Source organism: Eurosta solidaginis, chromosome 3 (genome assembly GCF_040869045.1).
Source record: "Eurosta solidaginis isolate ZX-2024a chromosome 3, ASM4086904v1, whole genome shotgun sequence".
NCBI classification, from domain to species: Eukaryota; Metazoa; Arthropoda; class Insecta; order Diptera; family Tephritidae; genus Eurosta; species Eurosta solidaginis.
Genome location: NC_090321.1, coordinates 95,796,193 through 95,823,103, shown reverse-complemented (window position 1 = coordinate 95,823,103; position 26,911 = coordinate 95,796,193). Strand labels below are relative to the sequence as shown.

The 26,911-nt window shown below is 40.0% G+C and overlaps 1 protein-coding gene across 3 annotated transcripts in view; it reads right to left on the bottom strand.

Moving 5' to 3' along the window:
• Nucleotides 1-26,911, bottom strand: part of Klp54D (Kinesin-like protein at 54D) — a 147,199-nt gene that overhangs the window by 38,214 nt on the left and 82,074 nt on the right. For all 3 annotated transcript variants that reach the window (XM_067772829.1, XM_067772828.1, XM_067772825.1), the window contains one exon: nucleotides 15,749-15,890. In XM_067772829.1, the coding sequence (XP_067628930.1) occupies nucleotides 15,749-15,890 (142 nt within the window). The remainder of the gene's footprint in view (nucleotides 1-15,748; nucleotides 15,891-26,911) is intronic.

The window sequence follows — 26,911 nt, the reverse complement described above, 5'->3', positions numbered from 1 at the left end:
GACCTATGTTATAAAATAACTCCGTCCTCTTGGCAAATACTAGAAGCTTCCTAGGACTTAAGCCACTTGCTGCTTCTAGATCTGACAGCTGTATCACTCCTAATAGCTGGAGTCTTAGCCTGGCAAGTGCAGGGCACGAGCACAGAACGTGCTCGATCGTTTCCTCCTCCAACCCGCACTTCCTACACCTGCTATCACTGACCAAGCCTAATTTAAAGGCATGTGACGCCAGAAGGCAGTGTCCAGTCAGAATACCCGTCATGAGTCTACAGTCCTCTCTTTTTAATGATAGAAGCAACTGTGTTAGTCTAAGGTTGTAAGACCTACACATAATCTTCGACACTTTACAGCCCCGCGCTTGAACCCACGCCTTTCCTGCTTGGTCGATCATGTGCACCTCTCGCCTTCGCTTAATCTCGCCCAATCTAATTGGGACGTCTACGGAGCAAGCTTCAAGGGATGCGCCCTTTTTAGGTAATTCGTCCGCTTTTTCATTCCCATCTATTCCCATATGCCCTGGGACCCAATATAGATGTATGCTTCACCCTGCCCCGATTCTCTCCAAAGACTGCTTACACTCTAACACGCATTTAGATGCTGTGCTATGCGAGATTATTGCCTTAATTGCTGCTTGACTGTCAATATAAAAGTTAACACGGTTGCAGCTTAAGCTATTCTCTTCCAGGGTTTCTACTGCTTTGGTTACGGCTAATATTTCCGCTTGGAAAACGCTACAGTAATCCGGCAGCCTGTAGGATCTGCTTAATTCCGGATCAGCGCAGTATACCGCAGACCCTACTCCTTCCACTATTTTGGAACCATCGGTGTACACATGTATCGCCTCGTCCGCCATTTGCGCACCCTTGCGCCAACCGTCCACCTCTATTGTGGCCTTAAGATCTCCCTCAAAGTGCAGGTAGGGAATCATGTAGTCTGTTCGTCTTGTGACTGAGGACGCTATACTACTATGGCCATATGGTCGGCGCTCAAGCTGCCCCGAAGCATCGAGCCTGGTTGCGGTCGTTAACGCTTTGTTCTTTGCTACCAGGTCTACAGGTGGAATGTGCAGAATGGCATACAGTGCAGCCGTCGGGGTTGTTTTCAGGGCTCCCGTAATGCAAAGCATCGATAGTCTGCATACCCCCTCTAATTTTTTGAGGTATGTTGTTTTTTGTGTGGCTTTCCACCAAACAAGAACTCCATAGTATAGAATAGGGCTTACAATCGCTGTAAAAACCCAATGAGAAAGAGAGGGCGATAGGCCCCACGTACACCCCAGCATTCTTTTACATGCATAGAGTGCCGTTGAGGCCTTCTTGACCCTCTCCTCCACGTTGAGCTTCCATGACAGCTTACTGTCTAGGATGATTCCTAGATATTTTGTGCAAGGTTTCTCCTGTAAGGTCACCGCTCCTAACTTAGGCCTGGTCCAATTTGGGACCTTGTACCTCTTTGTAAACAAGACCATATCCGTCTTCTCCGCATTGACTTTCAGCCCGACATTAGATGCCCAGGTATGAATATCCCGAAGCGCCCGATCCATCAAAGAACTAATCGTTGGAAGGCATTTTCCACTTATGACAATTGCAACGTCATCTGCGTAAGCCGTAAGTTTTACGGGTCCCTCATCGAATTGCCTGAGCAGTTGGTTGATGACCAGTGTCCACAGCAGAGGTGATAGCACCCCTCCCTGCGGCGAAGGCAATACAATTTACAGAACACAAAATTCCCCTAGGTGGTGCGCTAAGTGAGATAACTACAAATCCTTGAAAAACGAGGGGAATCTTGCAATCGATTTTTGAGTAACTTACCGGTGAGCTGTAGATATGAAACTTGAGCCATAAGTCAGAACCCGGTGATAATGCAATATTTTATCAAAAAAAAAATTTGCTATGTGGCGCATGGATCGAGATATTAGGAAAATTTATTTTAATTTGGGAATTTTTCAATCCATTTTTAACTAATTTCCCGGTCACCTAGAGACTTGTAACTTGGCACATGGTTCGAGATCCGGTGACAATACAATTTACAGAACACAAAATTCCGCTACAAATCCTTCAAAAACGAGAGGAATCTTGCAATCGATTTTTGAGTAACTTCCCGGTGAGCTGGAGGTATGAAAATTGAGCCGTAAGTCAGAACCCGGTGACAACGCAATATTTGATCAAAAAAATTCCGCAAGGTGGCGCATATATTGAGATATCAGGAAAATTTATTTTAATTTGGAAATCTTTCAATCCATTTTTACTACCTTTATACTAAGTCCCTTTCATGTTTGTCACCTCATTTCCATACGAATTTTTGACCCACGGAAAAGTTATTTTCGGTAACTTCCCGTTGAGCAAGACACTTGATACTTAGAAATAGTTCAGATCTGGGGGACGTTACATTGCAAGTGAAAAAAATCCCCTAGGTGGCTCACAGATCGAGATATACAGAAAATTAATTTTAAAATGGAAATTTTGCGATCGACTTTTAACTAACTTCTCGGTGATCTAGAGACCTGAAGCTTCGCGCATAGTTTGCGAGTCGATGGCACTACAATTCGTGGAAAACAAAATGCCGCTAGGTGGCATACGAATCGAGAAAAACGAAACTCCGTGAAAAAACGCAGGGAATCTTGCGATCGATTTTTAAGTAACTTCCCGGTGAACTAGAGACTTGAAACTTGGGCCGTGAGTCAGAACCCGGTGACAATGCAATATTTGATCAACAAAATTTCGCTAGGTGGCGCACGGATCGAGATATTAGGAAAATTAATTTTAATTTGGGAATCTTTCAATCAATTTTTAACTAACTTCCCGGTCACCTAGAGACTTGTATAGCACATAGTTCGAGACCCGGTGACAATACAATTTACAGAACACAAAATTTCGCTAGGTGGCGCGCTAAGTGAGATAACTACAAATCCTTGAAGAACGAGGGGAATCATGCAAACGATTTTTGAGTAACTTCCCGGTGAGCTGGAGATATGAAACTTGAGCAGTAAATCAGACCCCAGTGACAATGCAATATTTTATCAAAAAAATCAGCTAGGTGGCGCTTGGATCGAGATATTAGGAAAATTAATTTTAATTTGGGAATCTTTCAATCCTTTTTTAACTAACTTCCCGTTTACCTAGAGACTTGTAACTTAGCACATAGTTCGAGAACCGGTGACAATACAATTCACAGAAAACAAAATTCCGCTATGTTGCGCGCTAAGTGAGATAACTATAAATCTCTGAAAAAGGAGGGGAATGTTGCTTTGGGATTCAAGGGGTTGTGTAGCGCAATATATAGCTTCTCCAACCCAATTGTCAACCTCACCTTCGAGCGGCGAATCCCGTTTCACTAACAGACGAGGCTCTGGCGACCCCAAGCTCATCAAGGAACTTGGGGGTGGGGAGGGAGGGATGGCCTGAAGGTTTAATGTGGCCATATAAATCGTTCCCGAGATGGTCGGGCCAGCACCTTAATGGTGCTGTGTTACCGGAGCGTATCGGATCTGTATCCGACAAAGGACCATCACATCGATAACACTCCCCAATGCCTTCGGGGAGTAACTAATCGCTACAACAACAACAACAACAACAGGGGAATGTTGCAATCGATTTTTGAGTAACTTCCCGATGAGCTGGAGATATGAAACTTGAGCCGTAATTCAGACCCCAGTGACAATGCAATATTTAAAAAAAAAATCCGCTGGTGGCTCATGGATCGAGATATTAGGAAAATTAATTATAATTTGGGAATCTTTAAATCGATTTTTAACTAACTACCCGGTTACCTAGAGACTTGTAACTTAGCACATAGTTCGAGACCCGGTGACAATACAATTTACAGCAAACAAAATTCCGCTAAGTGGCGCGCTAAGTGAGATAACTACAAATCCTTGAAAAACGAGGGGAATCTTGCAATCGATTTTTGAGTAAGTTTCCGGTGAGTTGGAGAAATGAAAATTGAGCCGTAAGTCAGAACCCAGTGACAATGCAATATTTTACCAAACAAATTCCGCTAGGTGGCGCATGGATTGAGATATTAGGAAAATTAATTTTAATTTGGGAATTTTTCAATCCAATTTTAACTAACTTCCCTGTTACCTAGACACTTGTATCTTAGCATATAGTTCGAGACCCGGTGACAATACAATTTACACAAAACAAAATTCCGCTAGGTGGCGCGCTAAGTGAGATAACTACAAATCCTTGAAAAACGAGGGGAATTTTGCGATGCATTTTCGAGTAGCTTCGCGATGAGCTAGAGGCATGAAACTTGGGCCGTAAGTCAGAACCCGGTGACAATGCAATATTTTATCAAAAAAATTCTGCTAGGTGGCGCATGGATCGAGATATTGAGAACTAGTTTTAATTTGGGAATCTTGCAATCGATTTTTAACTAACTTCCTAGATATCTAGAGACTTGAACCTGAAATATAGTTTAAAATTCGGTGACAGTGCAATGTGTGATCAAAAAATGTGAGCTACGTAACGCACAAATTTAACTATTTAGAAGATTAGGCCATACCTTCATGGCTAGCCTCCTGAGTGTTGCAGGCGTTGTAGACTTCCACCTCGTTGAAGGCCCAACTCAATGCACGTCCTAGCATTCTTTTAGGCGTACTCGACTTTCACCACGATTCTTTTAGGCTTTCGGGCGTATGCGAATTTCAACACGATTTTCAGCTGTGCAAATTAAGTAGCTGACAAACGAGGTGGAATTTTTTTGTTTTCGCCAGTGTTGTCAGCGAATATTCCACAAATTCTCTTAAATCTTGCTATTTTGAACAAATAAATAAAGATAAGAATTTTCAGTTAGGAATTACTTAAATTACTAATCAAAGTTGCAATTGTCTTTTTGCAGGCAGTACTAAAAAATTGAAAATAAAAAGATGTTAAAAAAATTTTAAGCACCACCTTTATATAAATGCACCAAAAAATACAAGGCTATTTTTCCTTGAATTTTGACTAAAAAACTTTAACAATAGCTCTTGCAAAAGAATTTTCGGATTTTAAATTATAAAGGTAGAGCGCGTGTTTAAATTTTAAATAATCAGTTAGTTAATCCCAAGTACATAGTTTGCCTTAAATTGAAAGATTGCGCTCTACCTTTTTAGTTTTAAATCCCAAAATTCTTTTACAAGAGCTATTGTTAAAGTTTTTTAGTTAAAATTCAACTAGACTATGTCTGTATTAAAGGAGAAATTGCCTTTTTTTTGGTCCATTTATATAAAGGTAGTACTTCAAATTTTTTTATCATCTTTTTATTTAAATTAATTTTATATCGCTGCTTCGCATAACGTTATTCATAGTACTGAAAAATATATCGCTATACTGGCGATAGAGCTGAGTAATGCCTTTAACTCCATAAATTTAAACACCTTGGTACAAAAGCTCCATGAACTTAAATTTGACAAAACTGCTATAAGCTTCTTCCAAAACTTTTTCATAGATAGGAAGCAAATCGTGCTAGCAGCAAGGATCAAATGAATGTACATTAAAAGGTAAGAGTACCGCAAGGTTCCAAACTTCCTGTAACATTATTTATAATCTATATAACTAACGTACTGAAACTCGGTCTGTACGGAGTCCCAAAGTTCTTTGCTGATGCTGGTAGTTTCCTATATTATAAGAATTAATCCGCAACATCAAAGCAGATTTGCAAGAAATTCCCAAACCAATTTCATCATTCTCAATAATTTTAGAAAAATTCCTGATAAAAGTGAGCTCCTGTAATTGCAACAGTAACTTTATGTCAAGAGTAGTTATTTGATTCGACGAAAATTTGAATCGGAATAAAGAGATAAAAAAAACTAAAATGAAAGTGATAATATAGAAACCGTAACAATATTCCAAAGAAGCAGCCATGGCTTCCATGCGATTCCTTCTTTCTCTCGCATATAAATTATCTAAACCCAACTTAGAATGGATGTCCAGACGAAAGATTAAGTGAATTACAAAGGCTACAGAATAAAATAGTAAAAAATATCCTTGCACTCCCACGTACAATTAGCACATCCAATCTATATGTAAACATGCTTGAGATCCGAAAGTATTCAGCTCTTCAAACTATTATGGTCACATATAAGATAAACAAGTAAGGAAGGCTAAGTCCGGGTGTAACCGAACATTACATACTCAGCTGAGAGCTATGGAGACAAAATAAGGGGAAATCACCATGTAGGAAATTGAACCTAGGGTAACCCTGGAATGTGTTTGTATGACATGTGTATCAAATGGAAGGTATTAAAGAGTATTTAAAAAGGGAGTGGGCCATAGTTCTATAGGTGGACGCCATTTTGGGATATCGCCATAAAGGTGGACCAGGGCTGACTCTAGAATTTGTTTGTACAATATGGATATCAAACGAAAGGTGTTAATGAGTATTTTAAAAGGGAGTGGGCCATAGTTCTATGGGTGGACGCCTTTTCGAGATATCGCCATAAAGGTGGACCAGGGGTGACTCTAGACTGCGTTTGTACAATATGGGTATCAAACGAAAGGTGTTAATGAGTATTTTAAAAGGGCGTGGGCCTTAGTTCTGTAGGTGAACGCCTTTTCGAGATATCGCCATAAAGGTAGACCACGAGGTGACTATAGAATTTGTTTGTACGATATGGGTATCAAACGAAAGGTGTTAATGAGTATTTTAAAAGGGAGGGGCCTTAGTTCTGTAGGTGGACGCCTTTTCAAGATATCGCCATAAAGGTGGACCAGGGGTGACTCTAGAATTTGTTTGTACGATATGTGTATCAAATGAAAGGTGTTAATAAGTATTTTAAAAGGGCGTGGGCCTTAGTTCTATAGGTGGACGACTTTTCGAGGTATCGCCATAAAGGTGGACCAGGACTCACTCTAGAATTTGTTTGTACGATATGGGTATCAAATGAAAGGTGTTAATGTGTATTTTAAAAGGGAGTGGGCCTTAGTTCTATAGGTGGACGCCTTTTAGAGATATCGCCATAAAGGTGGACCAGGGGTCACTCTAGAATTTGTTTGTACGACATGGGTATCAAACGAAAGGTGTTAATGAGTATTTTAAAAGGGTGTGGGCCTCAGTTCTATAGGTGGACGCCTTTTCGAGATATCGCCATAAAGGTGGACCAGGGCTCACTCTAGAATTTGTTTGTACGATATGTGTATCAAATGAAAGATGCTAATGAGTATTTTAAAAGGGAGTGGGCCTTAGTTCTATAGGTGGACGCCTTTCGAGATATCGCCATAAAGGTGGACCAGGGCTCACTCTAGAATTTGTTTGTACGATATGGGTAGCAAATGAAAGGTGTTAATGAGTATTTTAAAAGGAAGGGGCCTTAGTTCTGTAGGTGGACGCCCTTTCGAGATATCGCCATAAAGGTGGACCAGGGGTGACTCTAGAATTTGTTTGTATGATATGGGTAGCAAATGAAAGGTGTTAATGAGTATTTTAAAAGGGAGGGGCCTTAGTTCTGTAGGTGGGCGCCCTTTCGAGATATCGCCATAAAGGTGGACCAGGGGTGACTCTAGGATTTGTTTGTACAATATGGGTATCAAATAAAAAGGTGCTTATGAGTATTTTATAAGGGAGTGGGCCTTAGTTCTATGCGTGGACGCCTTTTCGAGATATCGCCATAAAGGTGGACCAGGGCTCACTCTAGAATTTGTTTGTATGATATGGGTAGCAAATGAAAGGTGTTAATGAGTATTTTAAAAGGGAGGGGCCTTAGTTCTGTAGGTGGGCGCCCTTTCGAGATATCGCCATAAAGGTGGACCAGGGGTGACTCTAGGATTTGTTTGTACAATATGGGTATCAAATAAAAAGGTGCTTATGAGTATTTTATAAGGGAGTGGGCCTTAGTTCTATGCGTGGACGCCTTTTCGAGATATCGTTATAAAGGTGGACCAGGGTTGACTCTAGAATGCGTTTGTACAATATGGATATCAAACGAAAGGTGTTAATGAGTATTTTAAAAGGGCGTGGGCCTTAGTTCTATAGGTGGACGACTTTTCGAGATATCGTCATAAAGGTGGACCAGGGCTCACTCTAGAATTTGTTTGTACGATATGTGTATCAAATGAAAGGTGCTAATGAGTATTTTAAAAGGGAGTGGGCATTAGTTCTATAGGTGGACGCCTTTTCGAGATATCGCCATAAAGGTGGACCAGGGCTCACTCTAGAATTTGTTTGTACGATATGGGTAGCAAATGAAAGGTGTTAATGAATATTTTAAAAGGGAGGGGCCTTAGTTCTGTAGGTGGACGCCTTTTCGAGATATCGCCATAAAGGTGGACCAGGGGTGACTCTAGAATTTGTTTGTACAATATGGATATCAAATGAAAGGTGCTTATGAGTATTTTAAAAGGAAGTGGGCCTTAGTTCTATGGGTGGACGCCTTTTCGAGATATCGTTATAAAGGTGGACCAGGGTTGACTCTAGAATGCGTTTTTACAATATGGGTATCAAACGAAAGGTGTTAATGAGTATTTTAAAAGGGCGTGGGCCTTAGTTCTGTAGGTGAACGCCTTTACGAGATATCGCCATAAAGGTGGACCAGGGGTGACTCTAGAATTTGTTTGTACGATATTGGTATCAAATGAAAGATGTTCGTGAGTATTTTAAAAAGGAGTGGGCCTTAGTTCTATAGGTGGACACCATTTAGGGATATCGCCATAAAGGTGGACCAGGGCTGACTCTAGAATTTGTTTGTACAATATGGGTATCAAATGAAAGGTGTTAATGTGTATTTTAAATGGGAGTGGGCCTTAGTTCTATAGGTGGACGCCTTTTCGAGATATCGTTATAAAGGTGGACCAGGGGTGACTCTAGAATTTGTTTGTACAATATGGGTATCAAATGAAAGGTGTTAATGAGTATTTTAAATGGGAGTGGGCCTTAGTTCTATAGGTGGACGCCTTTTCGAGATATCGCTATAAAGGTGGACCAGGGGTGACTCTAGAATGCGTTTGTATAATATGGGTATCAAACGAAAGGTGTTAATGAGTATTTTAAAAAGGAGTGGGCCTTAGTTCTATTGGAGGACGACTTTTCAAGATAACGCCATAAAGGTGGACCAGGGGTGACTCTAGAATTTGTTTGTACGATATGGGTATCAAATGAAAGATGTTCGTGAGTATTTTAAAAAGGAGTGGGCCTTAGTTCTATAGGTGGACACCTTTAGGGATATCGCCATAAAGGTGGACCAGGGCTGACTCTAGAATTTGTTTGTACGATATGGGTATCAAATGAAAGGTGTTAATGAGTATTTTAAAAGCGAGGGGCCTTAGTTCTGTAGGTGGACGCCCTTTCGAGATATCGCCATAAAGGTGGACCAGGGGTGACTCTAGAATTTGTTTGTACGATATGTGTATCAAATGAGTATTTTAAAAGAGCGTGGGCCTTAGTTCTATAGGTGGACGACTTTTCGAGATATCGCCATAAAGGTGGACCAGGGGTGACTCTAGAATTTGTTTATACGATATGGGTATCAAATGAAAGGTGTTAATGAGTATTTTAAAAGGGCGTGGGCCTTTGTTCTGTAGGTGAACGCCTTTTCGCGATATCGGCATAAAGGTGGACCAGGGGTGACTCTAGAATGCGTTTGTACGATATGGGTATCAAATGAAAGGTGTTAATGGGTATTTTAAAAGGGAGTGGGCCTTAGTTCTATAGGGTGATGCATTTTCGAGATATCGCCAAAAAGGTGGACCAGGGGTGACTCTAGAATGTGTTTGTACAATATGGGTATCAAACGAAAGGTATTAATGAGTATTTTAAAAGGGAGAGGGTCATAGTTCTATGGGTGGACGCCTTTTCGAGATATCGCCATAAAGGTGGACCAGGGGTGACTCTAGAATTTGTTTATACGATATGGGTTTCAAATGAAAGGTGTTAATGCGTATTTTAAAAGGGCGTGGGCCTTTGTTCTGTAGGTGAACGCCTTTTCGCGATATCGGCATAAAGGTGGACCAGGGGTGACTCTAGAATGCGTTTGTACAATATGGGTATCAAACGAAAGGTGTTAATGAGTATTTTAAAAAGGAGTGGGCCTTAGTTCTATAGGTGGAGGCCTTTTCGAGATATCGGCATAAAGGTGGACCAGGGGTGACACTAGAATGTGGTTGTACAATATGGGTATCAAACGAAAGGTGTTAATGAGTATTTTAAAAAGGAGTGGGCCTTAGTTCTATAGGGTGATGCATTTTCGAGATATCGCCATAAAAGTGGACCAGGGGTCACTCTAGAATTTGTTTGTACGATATGGGTATCAAATGAAAGGTGTTAATGTGTATTTTAAAAGGGAGTGGGCCTTAGTTCTATAGGTGGACGCCTTTTCGAGATATCGCCATAAAGGTGGACCAGGGGTGACTCTATAATGTGTTTGTACGATATGGGTATCAAATTAAAGGTATAATGAGGGTTTTACAAGGGAGTGGTGGTAGTTGTATATGTGAAGGCGTTTTCGAGATATCGACCAAAATGTGGACCAGGGTGACCCAGAACATCATCTGTCGGGTACCGCTAATTTATTTATATATGTTATTTATATATGTCCTACCAAGATTCCAAGGGCTTTTGATTTCGCCCTGGAGAACTTTTTCATTTTTTTCTACTTGATATGGTAGGTGTCACATAAACCAATCCAAATACCATGTTTCATCCATTTTTTCGTATTTGGTATAGAATTATGTCATTTTTTTCATTTATCGTAATTTTCGATATCGAAAAAGTAGGCGTGGTCATAGTCGGATTTCGGCCATTTTTTATACAAATACAAATTGAGTTCAGATAAGTACGTGAACTTAGTTTAGTAAAGATATATCGATTTTTGCTCAAGTTATCGTGTTAACCGCCGAGCGGAAGGACAGACGGTCGACTGTGTATAAAAACTGGGGGTGACTTCAACCGATTTCGCCCTTTTTCACAGAAAATATTTATTGTCCTAAAATCTAAGCCCCTACCAAATTTCATAAGGATTGGTAAATTTTTGTTCGACTTATGGCATTAAAAGTATCGTAGACAAATTAAATGAAAAAGGGCGGAGCCACGCCCTTTTTGAAATTTTCTATTATTTTTGTATTTTGTTGCACCATATCATTACTGGAGTGGAATATTGACATAATTTACTAATATACTGTAAAGATATTAAATTTTTTGTTAAAATTCGACTTTTTTTTTTAAGTGGGCGTGGTCTGTCTCCGATTTTGCTAATTTTTAATAAGCATACATATAGTAATAGGAGTAACGTTCCTGCCAAATTTAATCATGATATCTTCAACGGCTGCCAAATTACAGCCCATTGTCCAAAATTTTACTAATTTTCTATTCTGCGTCATAAGTTCAACTCACCTACCAAGTTTCATCATTTTATCCGTTTTTGGTAATGAATTATCGCACTTTTTCGGTTTTTCGAAATTTTCGATATCGAAAGAGTGGACGTGATTATAGTCAGATACCGTTCATTTTATATACCGATCTGAGATGAGTGCCCACGAACCTACATACCGAATTTCATCAAGATACCTCAGAATTTACTCAAGTTATCGTGTTAGCGGACGGACGGACGAACGGACGGACGGACGGACATGGCTTAATCAAATTTTTTTCTACACTGATGATTTTGATATATGGAAGTCTATTTCTATCTCGATTCTTGTATACCTGTACAACCAACCGTTATCCAATCAAAGTTAATATACTCTGTGATCTCTGCTCAACTGAGTATAAAAACAACTTAATAGAACAAAATATACGTACAATTAATAGCAGAAAAACTCTCAGAACATCAGCACTCACTTTTTTCGAACGGAAAGATGCGATAGATCTATTAGGCGCTACGGTATAAGGTTATTCAATAAATTACCGTTAGAGGTACAAAAAAACATCATACTATTTAAAAGATATGTAGCAAATTTACTATTGTCTAAGAATTTTGGAATATAAACATATACATATATCACCACATACTTAAAATATTTATGGAACAAGCCAAATTATTTTTTCCTCCAATTAGGATTGATTGATGCACAATGAGAAAAATGTATTCGATATCTTCTCACACAAAATTTTATATTTTTTTAAGAAAATTTATGTATGTATGTATGTATATTGTATATCAAAGTTGTTAATAAAAGAAATAAAAAACAATTCGCTCCACTTCTGCATCACTTAGTGCCAAAACTAAAAATTCGAAATAAAATCTGGAAGGACTGGCAGAAGGATTTTTCACAAACATGTTTTTAAGCTCTGCTACCTGTACCTAAAACTCAACTGTGGAACCTGTGTTATCTCATTCGTGTAGATGCAATTTGGAATGGTTCGAGTTCGTCGTTTATATAGGGGTTGCTAGCTCTTTTGTCTACACGCGGACTTAGAAAACCAGTTATATTTTTCTGAAATCAAAAATTCAATATCGCTCGGAAATAGTTTCGAAGCAGATGAAACAACCAATTGCATCGGATGGCAAATACCCGGAACGAAAACGATATTAGATTGGTGTTGCTTTAATAAAGTTACTACGCCTCGATTTCTGCCTAACATAACTCTAGTGTTATCTATTCTTAAGCACCTCAAAGTTTTAACATACAGTTCAAGTGCATTCAATGTTCTTCAAATTGAATCTACACCAAACTTTTAATCTAAATTTTCCAAAATTTTGCAAAAAAGGTTAAAAGAGCTCACAAATTTCTGAAAAAACTAAATCTAGCTGGAAAAAAGCTAAAATGGCAACACTGATCAAAACTCTTTCGCTTTTGTTTCAAAAGCTGAATTTAAAAATAATTTCTTTTTAATCGCAATTCGTTGTACATTTGTAAAGTTTTTGGTCCTTAAATATTTTGCCATTCTTTCATTAAAAAATGTTCCTGTGTCAAGGTACTTAGTTTTCAAGTATCTTGTTTGGCTTAGCACCTCAATAGTCCTGGAAATCCTTAAACTCATTGAGCTGTGGAAAAACTTTAAATATGGACGTGCCAAACGAGAAGCAACACTTTCAAAACTTTTTCATATGACTTCTTTGTAAAAATTACTTTTTATTTTTCACGTCGATATATTCCTTCACAAACTTTAGTGTATGATTGAGCATAAATTAAGTGGGTGGCACGTACACTTTATCATAGTTTTCTTCTCTTTAACTTGCTGACCGTAGTAATGATTCCATCAGGAGCAAGCCCTGCCAAATTTCTCAGAGGCACACGTGCATTTGAAACAAATCCTTTAAGCTCTACTAGTGATAAGAATCTATCACAAATAAAAAACATATCACTGATAAAAAACATATCTAGCCACCAAAAAAAAAACTTTTTTCTGATAAGTCCGAAAAATTGTTTGCCCGAAGATCCCACAGTTTCTTTCTTTTTAATGCCGCCCCTTGGTTTTCTCCTAGATGAAATGCCATTGTTCTTCTACACTTAGATTGAGCAATTTTTAGTAAGAATTCCATTGAAGTAAATGGAAAATTATATGTCGGTTAATGAAACTCTGGCAAATTTTTTGGACAGTGTTGCGTATATTTACCTCAGTGAAAAAGAAAGTAAAGTATCAAAATCGTTATCACCAAAAAACATTGTTGAAGTGATTAAAATAAACTTCTGGTAACAATGCGGACTCATTCAGTCTATGTGAAGTCCTCATGGACCCGCCAGTTAAAACTAACCTAAGGGAGTTCAGGAATTTGTGCAAATGTCTAGAATCATGCATTGCAAACTTGTGTAGTGAATTGTTAACAATACACTAACAAAATACACGGCAATGCATTTGCTAGGTCATGGCAAATACGCAGCTTCAAAACCCGTAGTTTATTTTTTTAATTTTGAATAGCGAAACGACAACTGTCAAAACAAAACAAAGTACGCAAAGAAGAAATCGAAAGCCTCTTTTTGAAATCGAAATTATTCGAACTCACGACTCCTTTGAGCAATATTTTACAATCTCCTAGTTTAGACTTCCCAAGTGCTTTTGACAAGTTATAAAACACCTTCGCTCTATTATTGACGACAAATTCTCAACTATTTTGTAATCCGCTACCAAGCATCTAGAATCTCTTCGCTAAAAAGAATGAAGCAAACAGTGTATTAAGATCTCCAAAAGCTTACTATTAATTCGCTATCGCAGTGCCTTTTCCTCATGATATTTCAATGCAACTAGAAGAAACATTTGATCAGCACGTATTTACCTACGATGGTCCTGGATCAACTTTAACCGTGACGAGCTTGCACCTCCGATTTTCTGTTTGACCATGATTTGGGAATGCTTTCCAAAACTATTCCACAACTATTTCCACACATAAAATCGAAGAGTGGGCACTTTTTTATACCTCACGTGTACTGGTGCACATTTTTATTTGATAACGGTAATGCGTAATAGCTTAAAGAATCGAGATAGATATAGACTTCCTTATATAAAATTATCAGCATCGACAACAATTTTGATTGAGCCATGCCCGTCCGTCCGTCCGTTGACAGGATAACTTGAATACAAATCTGGTCATGGCGATCTAAACCTGGACAAAGTCTTCACCGCCCATTCGATCTTGGTATCAGTCACCTCGGTCACTACTAGCCCCATAAACGAAGTCTAGGTGCTGTTTGCTGGCTCTTCTGCAACATCTCCCAATGGGAAATGTGTGTCACGAAGGGCTTTAATGGGCCCTATTTCTCTGGAGCACTCGATGGCCGCACATAGTTTTTCAATTAGACTCTCTTCGCCCTGTGCATTTCTTGTATATCCTCAATTGATCTCTATACTCGTTATTACATGATTCACTTTCTGTAACCTTTGCCAGTTTAAGCATTTCTTTTAATTGTATTCTAAGAAGACTTAGCTCCTTTCTCCACCACGCGGCTTTGATTTTCTTTTGAATCTTTTTAGGGGGCTAACTCTGTTCACTCATAAGCGTCTTTGAAAGGAAATTTTTTCGACACTTTCAGTTAGTCTGTAGTGGCAACCTCTTTGGGTAATCCCAGTCTTGTTTTTAAATTTATCTCAAATTGGATCCAGTTCGTTGACTTAGACTTTCTTCAGGTTCCTCCCTTCTCCACCCTCTTTGGGGGATTCTGATGCTGATATACCCAATGTCTTAGAAGGATATATTATCAAGGACTCCATTCATACTTTGCTGGATGTTGGACCAACATATATAAGCACACTACCTCTGTTGGCTATCTAGAAAATGCTTTGCGATATGTAACAAAAAGAGACTCGCTTTTATCATTTGTATCGCTTGCTCGCAACGCATTATTGTGCGCATTTTCATCCGCGCCTATAGCCAGCCGTACTTTGCGCCCTTCCTCTTCCATTAGTCTCTGGCATTTCCCCAGTGTGCCTCCCGCAATTTGGGTCATAAAGCAGGATGTTAGGCCTGATTATGCTTCTGCTCGACGGCCACCGCTGTAAAGTGGTGTAATTAGTCAGCATATGTGAGTGGATCTGTTTCCTTACCATCTTTGCAGCTGGGACCTTTCCTTCCGATTGCGCATAATAAACGCCAAGTCCGCGCGCGCTGAGTCCAGAAGCCTTTCCTCCCGATGAGAGCTATGGCTCCTGGAGCAGCGCAAAGCCAAACGGCCTCTTTTCAAAGGTTAGGAGGAATTCGCTCGATGCCACTTTACTGTGTCTTTATGTCAACAACGCAGGATATTTTAAGTTAAGTACTCTAATGCAAATACTTCTAAATTAAAACAAAAAATCGCTAACTATACAAAAAACTTAAATAATGTGAAAGTACTATAAGTTTTCCTTCAATTTGTTGATTATTGACTTAACAATTAACTTAAATAGCCCCTCTTTAGCTTACCTTCCTCCAGTACTGCTAATAAATCATCCAATTCTTCGCAGTCCACTGTAAAAAGATTCTCCACAAAAAAGCCACCCGATTTTTTTGACCAACGTACAGCGAGGGGTTTGCGCGCCGAACCTGGATTTAACAAATCGATTACCTGCCAAAGAATTATATATAAATACCGCATTTATAAACGGATGTATACAAGGATGTAATGTTTGTTCTCACACCACTACAACTTTAAAAAAGCAAGCTTATAAAAATAAATATATTCATTTTACTTTCTTTGTACTAGTTTCGTTAGATGTGTTGCGGCCAATTTCCATACAAAATTCGAGATCTTCGTATCCATTTTTAAGTAACTTCCTGGAGTCTTGAAACTTGGAACTAATATCAGAACCTGGTCACAATTTAACGTGAGGAGAAAAATTTTGCTAGGTTGTCCAGGGATTATAAAAGATCTAAAAAACATCCGAACTAGGAAATTTTTCTTTCGAGTTTTAAGGAACTTCCCGATGACCAAAAATCTGAAACTTGACAATGCATCTTGACAGGCAATCTTGATGGGACAGGGATTGAAATATTCAGATATATTAAAAAGTCCATTTACAACATGTGGAATTTTGCGACCGCTTTTTGGGTAACTTCCGGTAGAGCTAGATTCTTGAAACTAAGAACATACTTCACAGCGCCATAAATATTTTCGCTAGGTGATCCAGGGATCGTGAAAATAAAAAAAATCGGTCGAACCTGGAAATTACGCTTTACAGTTTTAAGGAACTTCCCAATAACAGAGAAAACTGAAACTTTGTAGAAAACTTCGGGCTTTATAAGGTTGAAATATTAGAGGTAATATCGAAATATTTAGAGGTATTAAAAAGTCCATTAAGAATTCTGGAAGATTGCAATCGATTTTTAAGAACCTACTCACTGAGCTACAAACATGAAACCTGACACATAGTTCAGGTCACCTTGATAATGCAACAAAAGCAGCAAGTAAAAAGAACATACAAATTTTTTAAGTACATCCTTTATATAAATGAACTAAAATAAACTAAAATTTCTCTTTAAACAAAGACATAATCTTGTTGAACTTTGATATTCAAACTTTAACATAACCAATATAAACATTTTTATGAGGAACACAAATATAAAGGGTAGTGCAATAAGTAGACTTTCCATATAATCTTTACATACTTAAGTCCGGCAATGTGTGCTACACCTTTATATTTTTGTTCTTCATAAAAGTTTTTACAGTGGTTATGTTGGTGGTTAACAAAAAACAACCTACCTCAAAAAATTAGAGGGGGTATGCAGACTATCAATGCTTAGCATTACGGGAGCCCTGAAATCAACCCCGACGGCTGCACTGTATGCCATTCTGCACATTACACTTGTAGACCTGGTAGCAAAGAACATAGCATTAACAACTGCAACTAGGCTCGGTGCTTCGGGGCAGCTTGAGCGCCGACCATATGGCCATAGTAGTATAGCGTCATCAATCACAAGACGAACAGACTACCTGATTCCGTATATGGCTTCGAGGGCGATCTTAAGGCCACAATAGAGGTGGACGGTTGGCGCAAGGGTGTTCAAATGGCGGACGAGGTGATACATGTGTACAAAGATGGTTCCAAAGAAGTGGAAGGAGTAGGGTCTGCGGTATACTGTGCTGATCCGGAAATAAATAGATCCTACAGGCTGCCGGATTACTATAGCGTTTTCCAAGCGGAAGTAGTAGCCGTACCCAAAGCAGTAGAAACCCTGTAAGAGAATAGCTTAAGCTGCAACCGTGTTAACCTTTATATTGACAGTCAAGCAGCAATTAAGGCAATAATCTCGCATAGCACAGGATCTAAATGCGTGTTAGAGTGTAAGAGTCCCTGGAGATAAAGGGGACATGGAGAAGCATACATTTATATTGGGTCCCAGGGCATATGGGAATAGATGGGAATGAAAAAGCGGATGAACTAGCTAAAAAGGGCGCGCATCCCTTGAAGCTTGCTCCGTAGACGTCCCAATTAGACTGGGCGAGATTAAGCGAAGGCGAGAGGTGAACATGATCGACCAAGCAGGAAAGGCGTGGGTTCAAGCGCAGGAAAGGCGTGGGTTCAAGCGCAGGGCTGTAAAGTGTCGAAAATTTTGTGTAGGTCTTACTTCCTTAGACTAACAAAGTTGCTTCTATCATTAAAAAGAGAGGACTGTAGACTCATGACTGCTATTCTGACTGGACACTGCCTTCTGGCGTCACATGCCTTTAAATTAGGCTTGGTCAGTGATAGCAGATATAGGAAGTGCGGGCTTGAGGAGGAAACGATCGAGCATGTTTTGTGCTCGTGCCCTGCGCTTGCCAGGCTAAGACTCCAGCTATTAGGAGTGATACAGCTGTCAGATCAAGAAGCAGCAAGTGGCTTAAGTCCTAGGAAGCTTCTAGTATTTGCCAAGAGGACGGAGTTATTTTATAACATAGGTCCTGGATTTTGATAGGGTTTTTCAATTTGGTCATTAAAACAAACTTCCAGTAACACTACGGACTCATTCAGTCTATGTGAGGTCCTCATGGACCGGCCAGTTCAACATAACCTATGTTAAAGTATGAATATCAAAGTCCAGAAAGGTTATGTTTTTGTTTAAAGAGTAATTTTTCGTGTTGTTGGTCCATTTGTATAAAGGAAATATTTAAAAAATGTTTATCTTCCTATAATTTATTACTTAGGAGGCTATGTTACGTAGAACCATGATGGTACAAAAAATGGAGGTAGTTCGATTTATGTGACGTTAGCCACTTGACCTTTGCAGTGACAATGAAAATTCAAAATCTAGCTGAAAAATGTTACGAACTTGTTTATTTTCGATGGATTTCTTTCTAATGGATGGTAAGTAGTTATTTTCATAGTTTTTTTTTTAAATAATAAAGAAAAAATGAGATGCGTGCATTGGAAATATGTAAATACGAAATAACAGTCTAGGAAAGAAGATATTAAGCTTGTCAACCTCTCGAAAATTGCTTTGGTAAAAAAAAAAATCGAAGCATGCGAAGTAAGGAGAGACAACCTTCCCAAATGCTCGTATGTTCGCTCAGCTCATTTTGACGAAATATTCACGTATGCCAGTTGGTCCGAAGGAGATCTTAATTAACCAACATTCACACGTTCATAGCCTTGTACCAATGCACATCAACATACATAATACAGCACAAAACAAACACATAGGTGCATGGCATTCATCAATGTTGCTAAGTTGTTAGCAGCATGGTGACATTTTATTTATTATAACAGCATGATGCCAAGCGCAACATCTTATTTCCGCTGCAACATTGTGTTCACTATCGGTACAATGTTGTCAATGTTAATGTTATAATGTTAATATTATGTTAATGGCAACATTGCGGCTAAGGCACGGACCTGGACACGAAACACATAAACACATAGACGCATATACACTCTGCACTCATTTAAGCCAGTATGGAGACAGGCTGTCGTTACAGGCTCGCAACCGCCGATGGTGCCTGCACTATGGAGCGTGGGCGTAAAGAATGCAAACGCAGCCTGCTAAGTATTATTTCCAGCGTCCAACATGTGGCCTCGACCCACGACTCAATGCCGGGCCTATTTTTTTTTTTTCCACGCCTTTAAACTTTTGTTCTGTTTACTTACAAACTAAATCACTGGGCTAAAGCTACTACTTAAACCTATATCACAGATACTACTCTACATATCTAATAGTAAATAAAATATCACAGATAAAAAAATAAAATAACATAAAATAAAATACAATAAAATAAAATAAAATATCACAGTTAGCAGAACAAGTATAAAAAAAATTTATAAAATAAAATATCACAGATCATATAGTCAGGTAAGTAAAAAAAATGTAAAATAAATAAATAAATGAAATAAATAAATTAAATAAATGCAAAAATAATCAAATAAATAAAAAAAGTCAACAAAAAAAAAATAATTTAATAAAATAATCACGTACGTCAATAAGTTAATAAATAAAATTCGTCAATAAATAAATAAACAAAATACGTCGATAAATAAATAAATAACATAGAACAAAAGTACTAGCACTACAAAAGACACTAAACTATTTTGCAAAAATGTCTTTAGCGTGATATACGCCGATCTTTTCCCATTGCTATCGCCAAGCTCGTACATTGAATTCCCTATAGAATTAAGTACGATACATTTTACTTGTTTCGGAGCTAGCTTGGCGTTGTAGATATCGACCTGGTAACTTTGCTTAAAGTTTCGGCGATATACTACTTGTTCAATTTGAAACCTAACATCCCTACTCCTAGTGTCATATACTTTTTGGCTTCTTTCATGGGCCAACTTCAGCTCTTTCATAATTTTGTTCCGAATTAGTTGCAGTTTATCACCTGGGGCCTCTACCTCGCAATCAACATCCTTCACCGCTGCCAGCCTTCGGTATAGCTCATATGATGCAGCATGCTGTACCATAGGCATACCGAAAGTGGCGTAGTACGGCGACATGTTGATTGCTGCATGTGTAACGCTGCGGAGTGCAAAAGCGGCATCACTGACGCATTTGTCCCAATTTTTCTGATTCTCGTTTATAAATGATCTAATAATCTGTAGGACAGATCGGTTTACCCTCTCTGCAGCGTTGCCCTGAGCTGAATAAAAGGCTGTTTTTACATGTTTTGTGCCATATTTTTCTAAAAAGTTGTTGAAGATCTCAGATACAAACTGTTTTCCGTTGTCCGAATGGACATATTCGGGCACGCCAAAAACATGAAAAACATCCTTTTCCAAAAACTTGACTACCTCAGCTGAAGTTGCCCTTTTCATTGGTTTTATGAACACGAACTTTGAAAAATGATCTAAACATACAAAGACATACACATTTCCATCACTAGAACGTGGATAAGGACCCATAAAATCAATGAATAAACGTTGGAAAGTCGTTCTGTTAGCTTCTGTTTACCCATCATTGGTTGTTTAAAAACGTTTTGAGTTTTATTTACTTTACGAATTTCGCAATATTTTATATGTGCGTATACGTCTGTAGCCATCCCTGGCCACTAATACTTTTGACGTAGTCGGGATAGTGTTTTGTGAATGCCAACATGACCAGCGGACGGAGAGCTGTGGGAAGACTCTAGCAGCCCCGGTCGCAATTCCGACGGTACCCAGAGCTTCCAGGCCGCTAGAAGATCATCCCCCCTGACGAATTGCGTCCGATTGTAAACGTAACCGTCCGATAAACACAAATCCGGTAACTTGTCTTTGTTCTCGGTCACCGTTTTCTTCAACTCCGTATACTCCTCCGACTCGAAGCACGGTGACTCGAGACACACGTCTATGGCTCTATCGTTCGTCAGTATTTCGTCCATGTGCATTCGTGAGAGTGTGTCGGGAACCACGTTTTGCGCTCCTTTTCGATGTTGAATATCGAAATCATAACCCTGGAATTTCAAACTCCACATTGCCAGCCTCCCAGAAAGATCTTTCTGATTTATGAGCCATTTGAGGCTGGCATGATCAGTTATGATGGTGAACAGGGTTCCCTCCACGTAAGGTCGGAATCTCTTGACACTCACGATGGCGGCGTAGCATTCAAGTTCCGTAATGCTGTAATTTTTCTGCGCCTTCTTTAATTTTGCCGAAACGTAGGCAATCGGTCTTTCGTTCTGTCCATCGTCTAGTTGGAACAAAACCCCTCCCAATCCGTCAGTTGATGCATCACATTGAATATAAAAGCGACGATTAAAGTCAGGATGTGTGAGCACCGGTGCAGAAATCAACCTTTGCTTTAAAATTTCAAATGATTTCGTTGCTTCGTCCGTCATTGCAAACTTGTTGACTTTGTCTTTCTTGAGGCAGTCGTGCAGCGGAGCTGCAATAGTCGCGTAGTCCTGTATGAAACGTCGGTACCAGCCCGACATACCCAGGAACCGTCGTAGTTGCTTCGGGGTTTTCGGAACTGGAAAGTCCCTCACAGCCACCACTTTGTTGGCGTCTGTCCTAATACATCCATCTCCGACTACGTATCCTAAATAGCGAACCTCTTTAAAACAAAACTTGCTTTTTTCTACATTAATTGTTAGCTTAGCCTCGCGAAGACACCGAGCGACCTTTTCCAACAAACACATATGGGACGAGAAATCTTCAGAACACACTAATAAATCATCTAAGTAAACAAAAACACATTCACGTAAAGCGGCCGGAATGACCTTGTCCATCAGACGACACATTCGTGGTGCTGCATTGCACAACCCAAAAGGCATGACAGTAAATTGGTAAAGGGGTCGGCCAGGGACAGTAAAAGCAGTCTTTTCTCTAGACTTCTTCTCCAGAGGAATCTGCCAGAAAGCGTCCTTCAAATCGATCGCGGAAATAAATCTTGTATTTTGTAATCGGCTAAGTATTCCGTCGATGTGGGGTAATGGGTAGGCATCCTTAATTGTTCGGTCGTTGACTTTGCGAGCGTCAAGGCACAAGCGGTTTTTCGTCCCTTTTATTACCAGCGATACCGGCGAATTCCAGCTGCGGTTGGACTCCTCGATGACTCCCATGTCCAACATTCGATCTAACTCTGCGTATATGAGTTTTTGAATAGCTGGTGAAATCGGGTAATGGCGCTGCTTTACTGGCAAATTCTCGTCAACCACCTCGATGACGTGTTCCTCCTTATCTGTTTGGCCTAACCCTAATACCGCGAAGGACGGGAATTGGGCCTTCACACGCTCCAACATTGCATTTTGCTTCGGCGTCAAAACGTGCTGCACAGCGTCGAAAGACAAGTCACCCTCGGCGGGCACGAGCTCCGCCACACTGGCACCATTCACACTACCACTCACACCCTTACTCACAACACTCATACCGAAAGCCTGCCAAAAATCGATCCCAAAATATACTTCCTGTTGCATATCAGGAACTATCAAAAATTCTAATTCCCTGGTCGTATTATCCCACTCGACTGGTAACTTTATGACCCCTACCACGGCGGTTTCCTCCCCGTTCGCGGTTCGGATATTTTGGCCCCTGATTGGCACAATCAAGGCCTCTTTACCGCACAGGAGTGCCGTTGAGCCTTTCCCTAAACAGCTGGCACTCGGTCCTAAGTCTAAGAGAGCCAATACTTCCTGACCTCCTATAGTGGTTTTTGCAAAAAATCTATTATCACCTTTCACGGTGAATATGGTGGCAATTATTTTACTTTTCAGCCGCTTAAAATATCTCCTCTTCTCACACATTTTCTCTATTTTCTTAAAATTTCTCTTCTTTCTATTAATATCTATTGTTTCACAAAAAATTCTTCTCCTAGCTTCTTCATATTCAATTTTCCTCTGATGTAAACTTTTTCCATCGCGCTTTTTCAACTTTCCCTATATCTTTTCAACTCTCCTATCTACCTTTTCCCTTCTCAAAATCTTTACAGTTGTGCTGCCGGGTTGCCTGTCTTCTGGCTGGAGTCCCCGGTCAACTCCGCCAGCCTGGGGTTTCCCTGCTTGGGCTTAAACACGCAAAAGGACGAATCACTTCCACACGCAAAACAGACCATATTGTGGAACGAGGACGAACATTTATTTGGTTTTTGTGCTTCTGCCGGGTTTTTCACAAAGTGATCCACCGGCATACCACACGAAAAACACAACATCAAGTGGAAGGGAGAAGCACAAAAGGAATTCACAGTCGACTTAGACGCAGGACTAACAGAAGGACGAACACTATTGGGATTGGTTGGGGTTTGGTGTAGGGGTAAGGATTGGGATTGGTGTTGGGGTGGGCGCTGAGGCTTCCTATCAAAAGCTTCGACTTTTGTTTCCCCTAACTGCTCTGGCTGTTCAAAATTAATTTCATTAATGTCCCTCGACCTACTTTTATTTTCTTTAATAAGCTTTTCGGCTCTCTTGCATTCCAACTTGAGACCATTTTTATGGCAAAGGTCAAGTTGGCCAGGTACGGTTTGAGGTTGCCCCTGATTATGCCAACCAACTCCCTCTCAGGGATCCTCTTCCGCAAACGGAACGTCATGTTGTGGACTTCGGCATAAAAGTCGTCGAAAGCTTCCGCGGGCAGCTGTTTCCGTTCCATTATTTCATAGCCGGACTCAGCAGACTTGAAGTGGCTTAGCATCTCGGCCTTCAGCTCGAAGTAGCCGAAATCGGGCTCATCTGCATGGTCCTCTAGGACCTGCCAATACCACTTCAAGGCACCGCCGGAAACCAGACTATGAAAGTCCGTGAAAAGCTGGAAGTAGGAAATATTGTGTTGCTCCCGCATGCGTTCAACACGAAAGATGAAGCTTTCGACGCTTATACCCTTATCGGTCCCATCAAATTTGATGTGCCATTTTTCCAAATCCAACTTTTTCCACCTTGGAAGGTCAGTACCATCTCGCTCAGTAATCCGACTGCCACTCGGAATACCGTTGCGGGTAGCAGGTTCCCCCTGCGTTTCTGAGGCTCGGGTGTGAATGCCACAGCGGACCGATGTCCCACCGCGTGACTGGATGCCTCCATCTCTGCCACGCGACCACCAAGATGATCGACATTGGTCTTGATGCTCCGCACTTCACCCGCCATTTGCACCACCAAATCTTGTTGTTACGCCATCATCGCCATCATGCGGCTCAGCTGTTCAACATTGGTTGCATGCTCATTTGCGTCGGTGCGAGGAGCATTTAGGCCGCCGTGAACCATTGCTGGTGCGTTTCGCGATGGAACATCCCCCCCCCCCCCCCCCCTGTGCACCCACGTTCTCGCTATGGGACATTTGGCACACCAAATCGATTTTCTGCGAAAAGCTCAAACTGTCCCCTGTCTCGTTAAACGACACTCTGTTCGCGAAAGAGACCCTAAGCGGACGCTCAGGGCCAAACGATCCAAAGATCCGCGACGCGCACCTATTAAAGTAGTCCGTAGGGACAAAGTCAACGAGCCTCGGTATACCCGTGTAAATTTGGTTGAAAAGAGCACCTGCAATTTGGTTTTCTAGGGCTCGCGCACGGCTCCTAGTTACGCGTCGGTTGGAATCTAGTATCCCTAATCCCCCAGTAACTCTGTCTTTGGTATAATTCCGTTTTTCAGACATTCACTGTCTGAACGAAAACAATTTGCAGGAAATTCAAAAACGTGACCAGGTACCCTAATGTAACTAACGATTCAGTATTCCCAAAAGCGAACGCCTACTAACGCACAACCCCAAAAAAATTAGCACGACAATAAAATTGTAAAAAAAAAGTCAATGAAATCCAATAACAATATAAAATTTCACTAAAACAGTAGGACTTAGCTTAGTTGCTGCCTCGAGATATGTTACGTGGCTGACCGTTTGGGTGGTGAGGAGCGGCGGCAAGCAGATATGCTTGCGGCCCAGGCTAGCTCGACGTCTTGGGCGGGGTATTGCACCACCGACCTCACCCGCAGCCACATGAACAAAAAGAGGGTTCATACCTGCATGTGTATAGAAAGGAGAGAAAAAGCTGAAAAAGATAGAAATAAACGTGAGGGGGAAAAGTTAGAAGGGGAAAGCATCAGGGACAAAACAAGCTGGAGGCCGGTCCTGTCAGGTGGAGTCTACCCTCCCTCTGCAGTGCAACTTGCACTGCACCGTGGGCACTGTGCTAACTCCTATCTATTAACAGTGCCCCCAAGCCTGACACTAGTCTGTCCCCTGTCAATCAGTCATTTTCCCTAAACACTCACCTTCACCTAACCTTTCCGCACACAAGCGCAGCACCAACACCAAATATTGTCAACCTAACCCTGCATAATGAATATATTCAAATTTCATCCAAACATAATTCTTATAATTTATTTACAAAGTTCTTGGTTTACAAATTAGCAAATACCACCCTACTACCATTTCAATGATTTCTAAAAAAAAGAGAACTTTAAACTCAGAGTTTAATACAAAATAATGTGACAATGATTTCAAAAGGCTTAGCTACTAGGATCACTTCCAAAGTTTCTATTTACTCAAAAATAAAATTAAAAAAAATGCTTAAATTTAATGCTAAACTTTATTGCTAATTAAAATTGCAAATTCAATTCAACCGATTCTGAATTCAATTCAATACAAAATACTTACGACTAATAGACCAAGTGTCTGAACTCAAATAGAAAAAAATTAAAACTTTAAGGGCCACCCTAATGCAATATTATTACTAGGAGCTAATTCTAAATCCTAAAGATACAAATTCAAACAAAATAAAATAAGAGGGCGAACAAAAAAAAAAATTCAAGTACCCTAATCCCTGATCTACCGCAACCGCTCAAGTAAACATAAGATCAATTATGTACACAGCAAAAGTAGGTCATCAAAGTAAAAGAATTTATGTGTATATGAAAACAAAAGGTATGTATGTATGTAGGTATGTGTTTGCACTTAACGTTTGTGACGTTTTTCATGCATGTACATATGTTCGTTGCAATCTGTTTTTATTTTTCTGATTTGCTAATTTCTGCTCTATTTTTGCAAGAGCAGGAATCTGTGCTAACACATGTACATACAACTAAACAGGTGTATGTTGATAAATTTTAATATTTCACTCAAAACACTCACCAAGTTACTCTTCTTATCCAACGGCGCCGCTGCAGTTGAGTAGCTGAAACAAAAAAAAAACTCAAACATACATATGTACCTATGACCACACTCAAGGTAGCCACCCTCAAACACTCAGCCAAGATCACTCGCTGGTGATCTTTGATAAGGAGTGCTTTGGCAGTATAAAAGCTGCCCGCGTGATGGTAAAACGCAAAAATTAAAAGTTAAAAAAAAGTGTAATCAAAAAAAAATGTTCTTGGTGCTGAAGGCACACTGTGCATGTACACCCTCGGGGTGTGAGGCTGATGGCTAAGAGGTAGGTTGGCAGGAATCAATTTTGCCAATAATCGCGAAATAAAGGGGATTTAAGTACAAAAAAAACAGCTACAAAAAAATTGTAAAATTCGCTAACTTCGAGTTAGACCCTGTTTTAACAGAAGTTAAAACCACATGTGAGAAAAATAATAAAGTGTGTATGCCGCGAAATGGCAAAGAAAAATTGAAAGGGAGACGTGGTAGCAAAGAATTACCGACGGATCAAAAATAAACGTCATACCGAAAGTAGGAATGAAAAAAAGAAGATGAACAAAAGATGGAAGCAAAAGTGCCACCATTAACTTAGCTATAAAAGTGAAGCCCAAAAAAAATGTTTATGGTC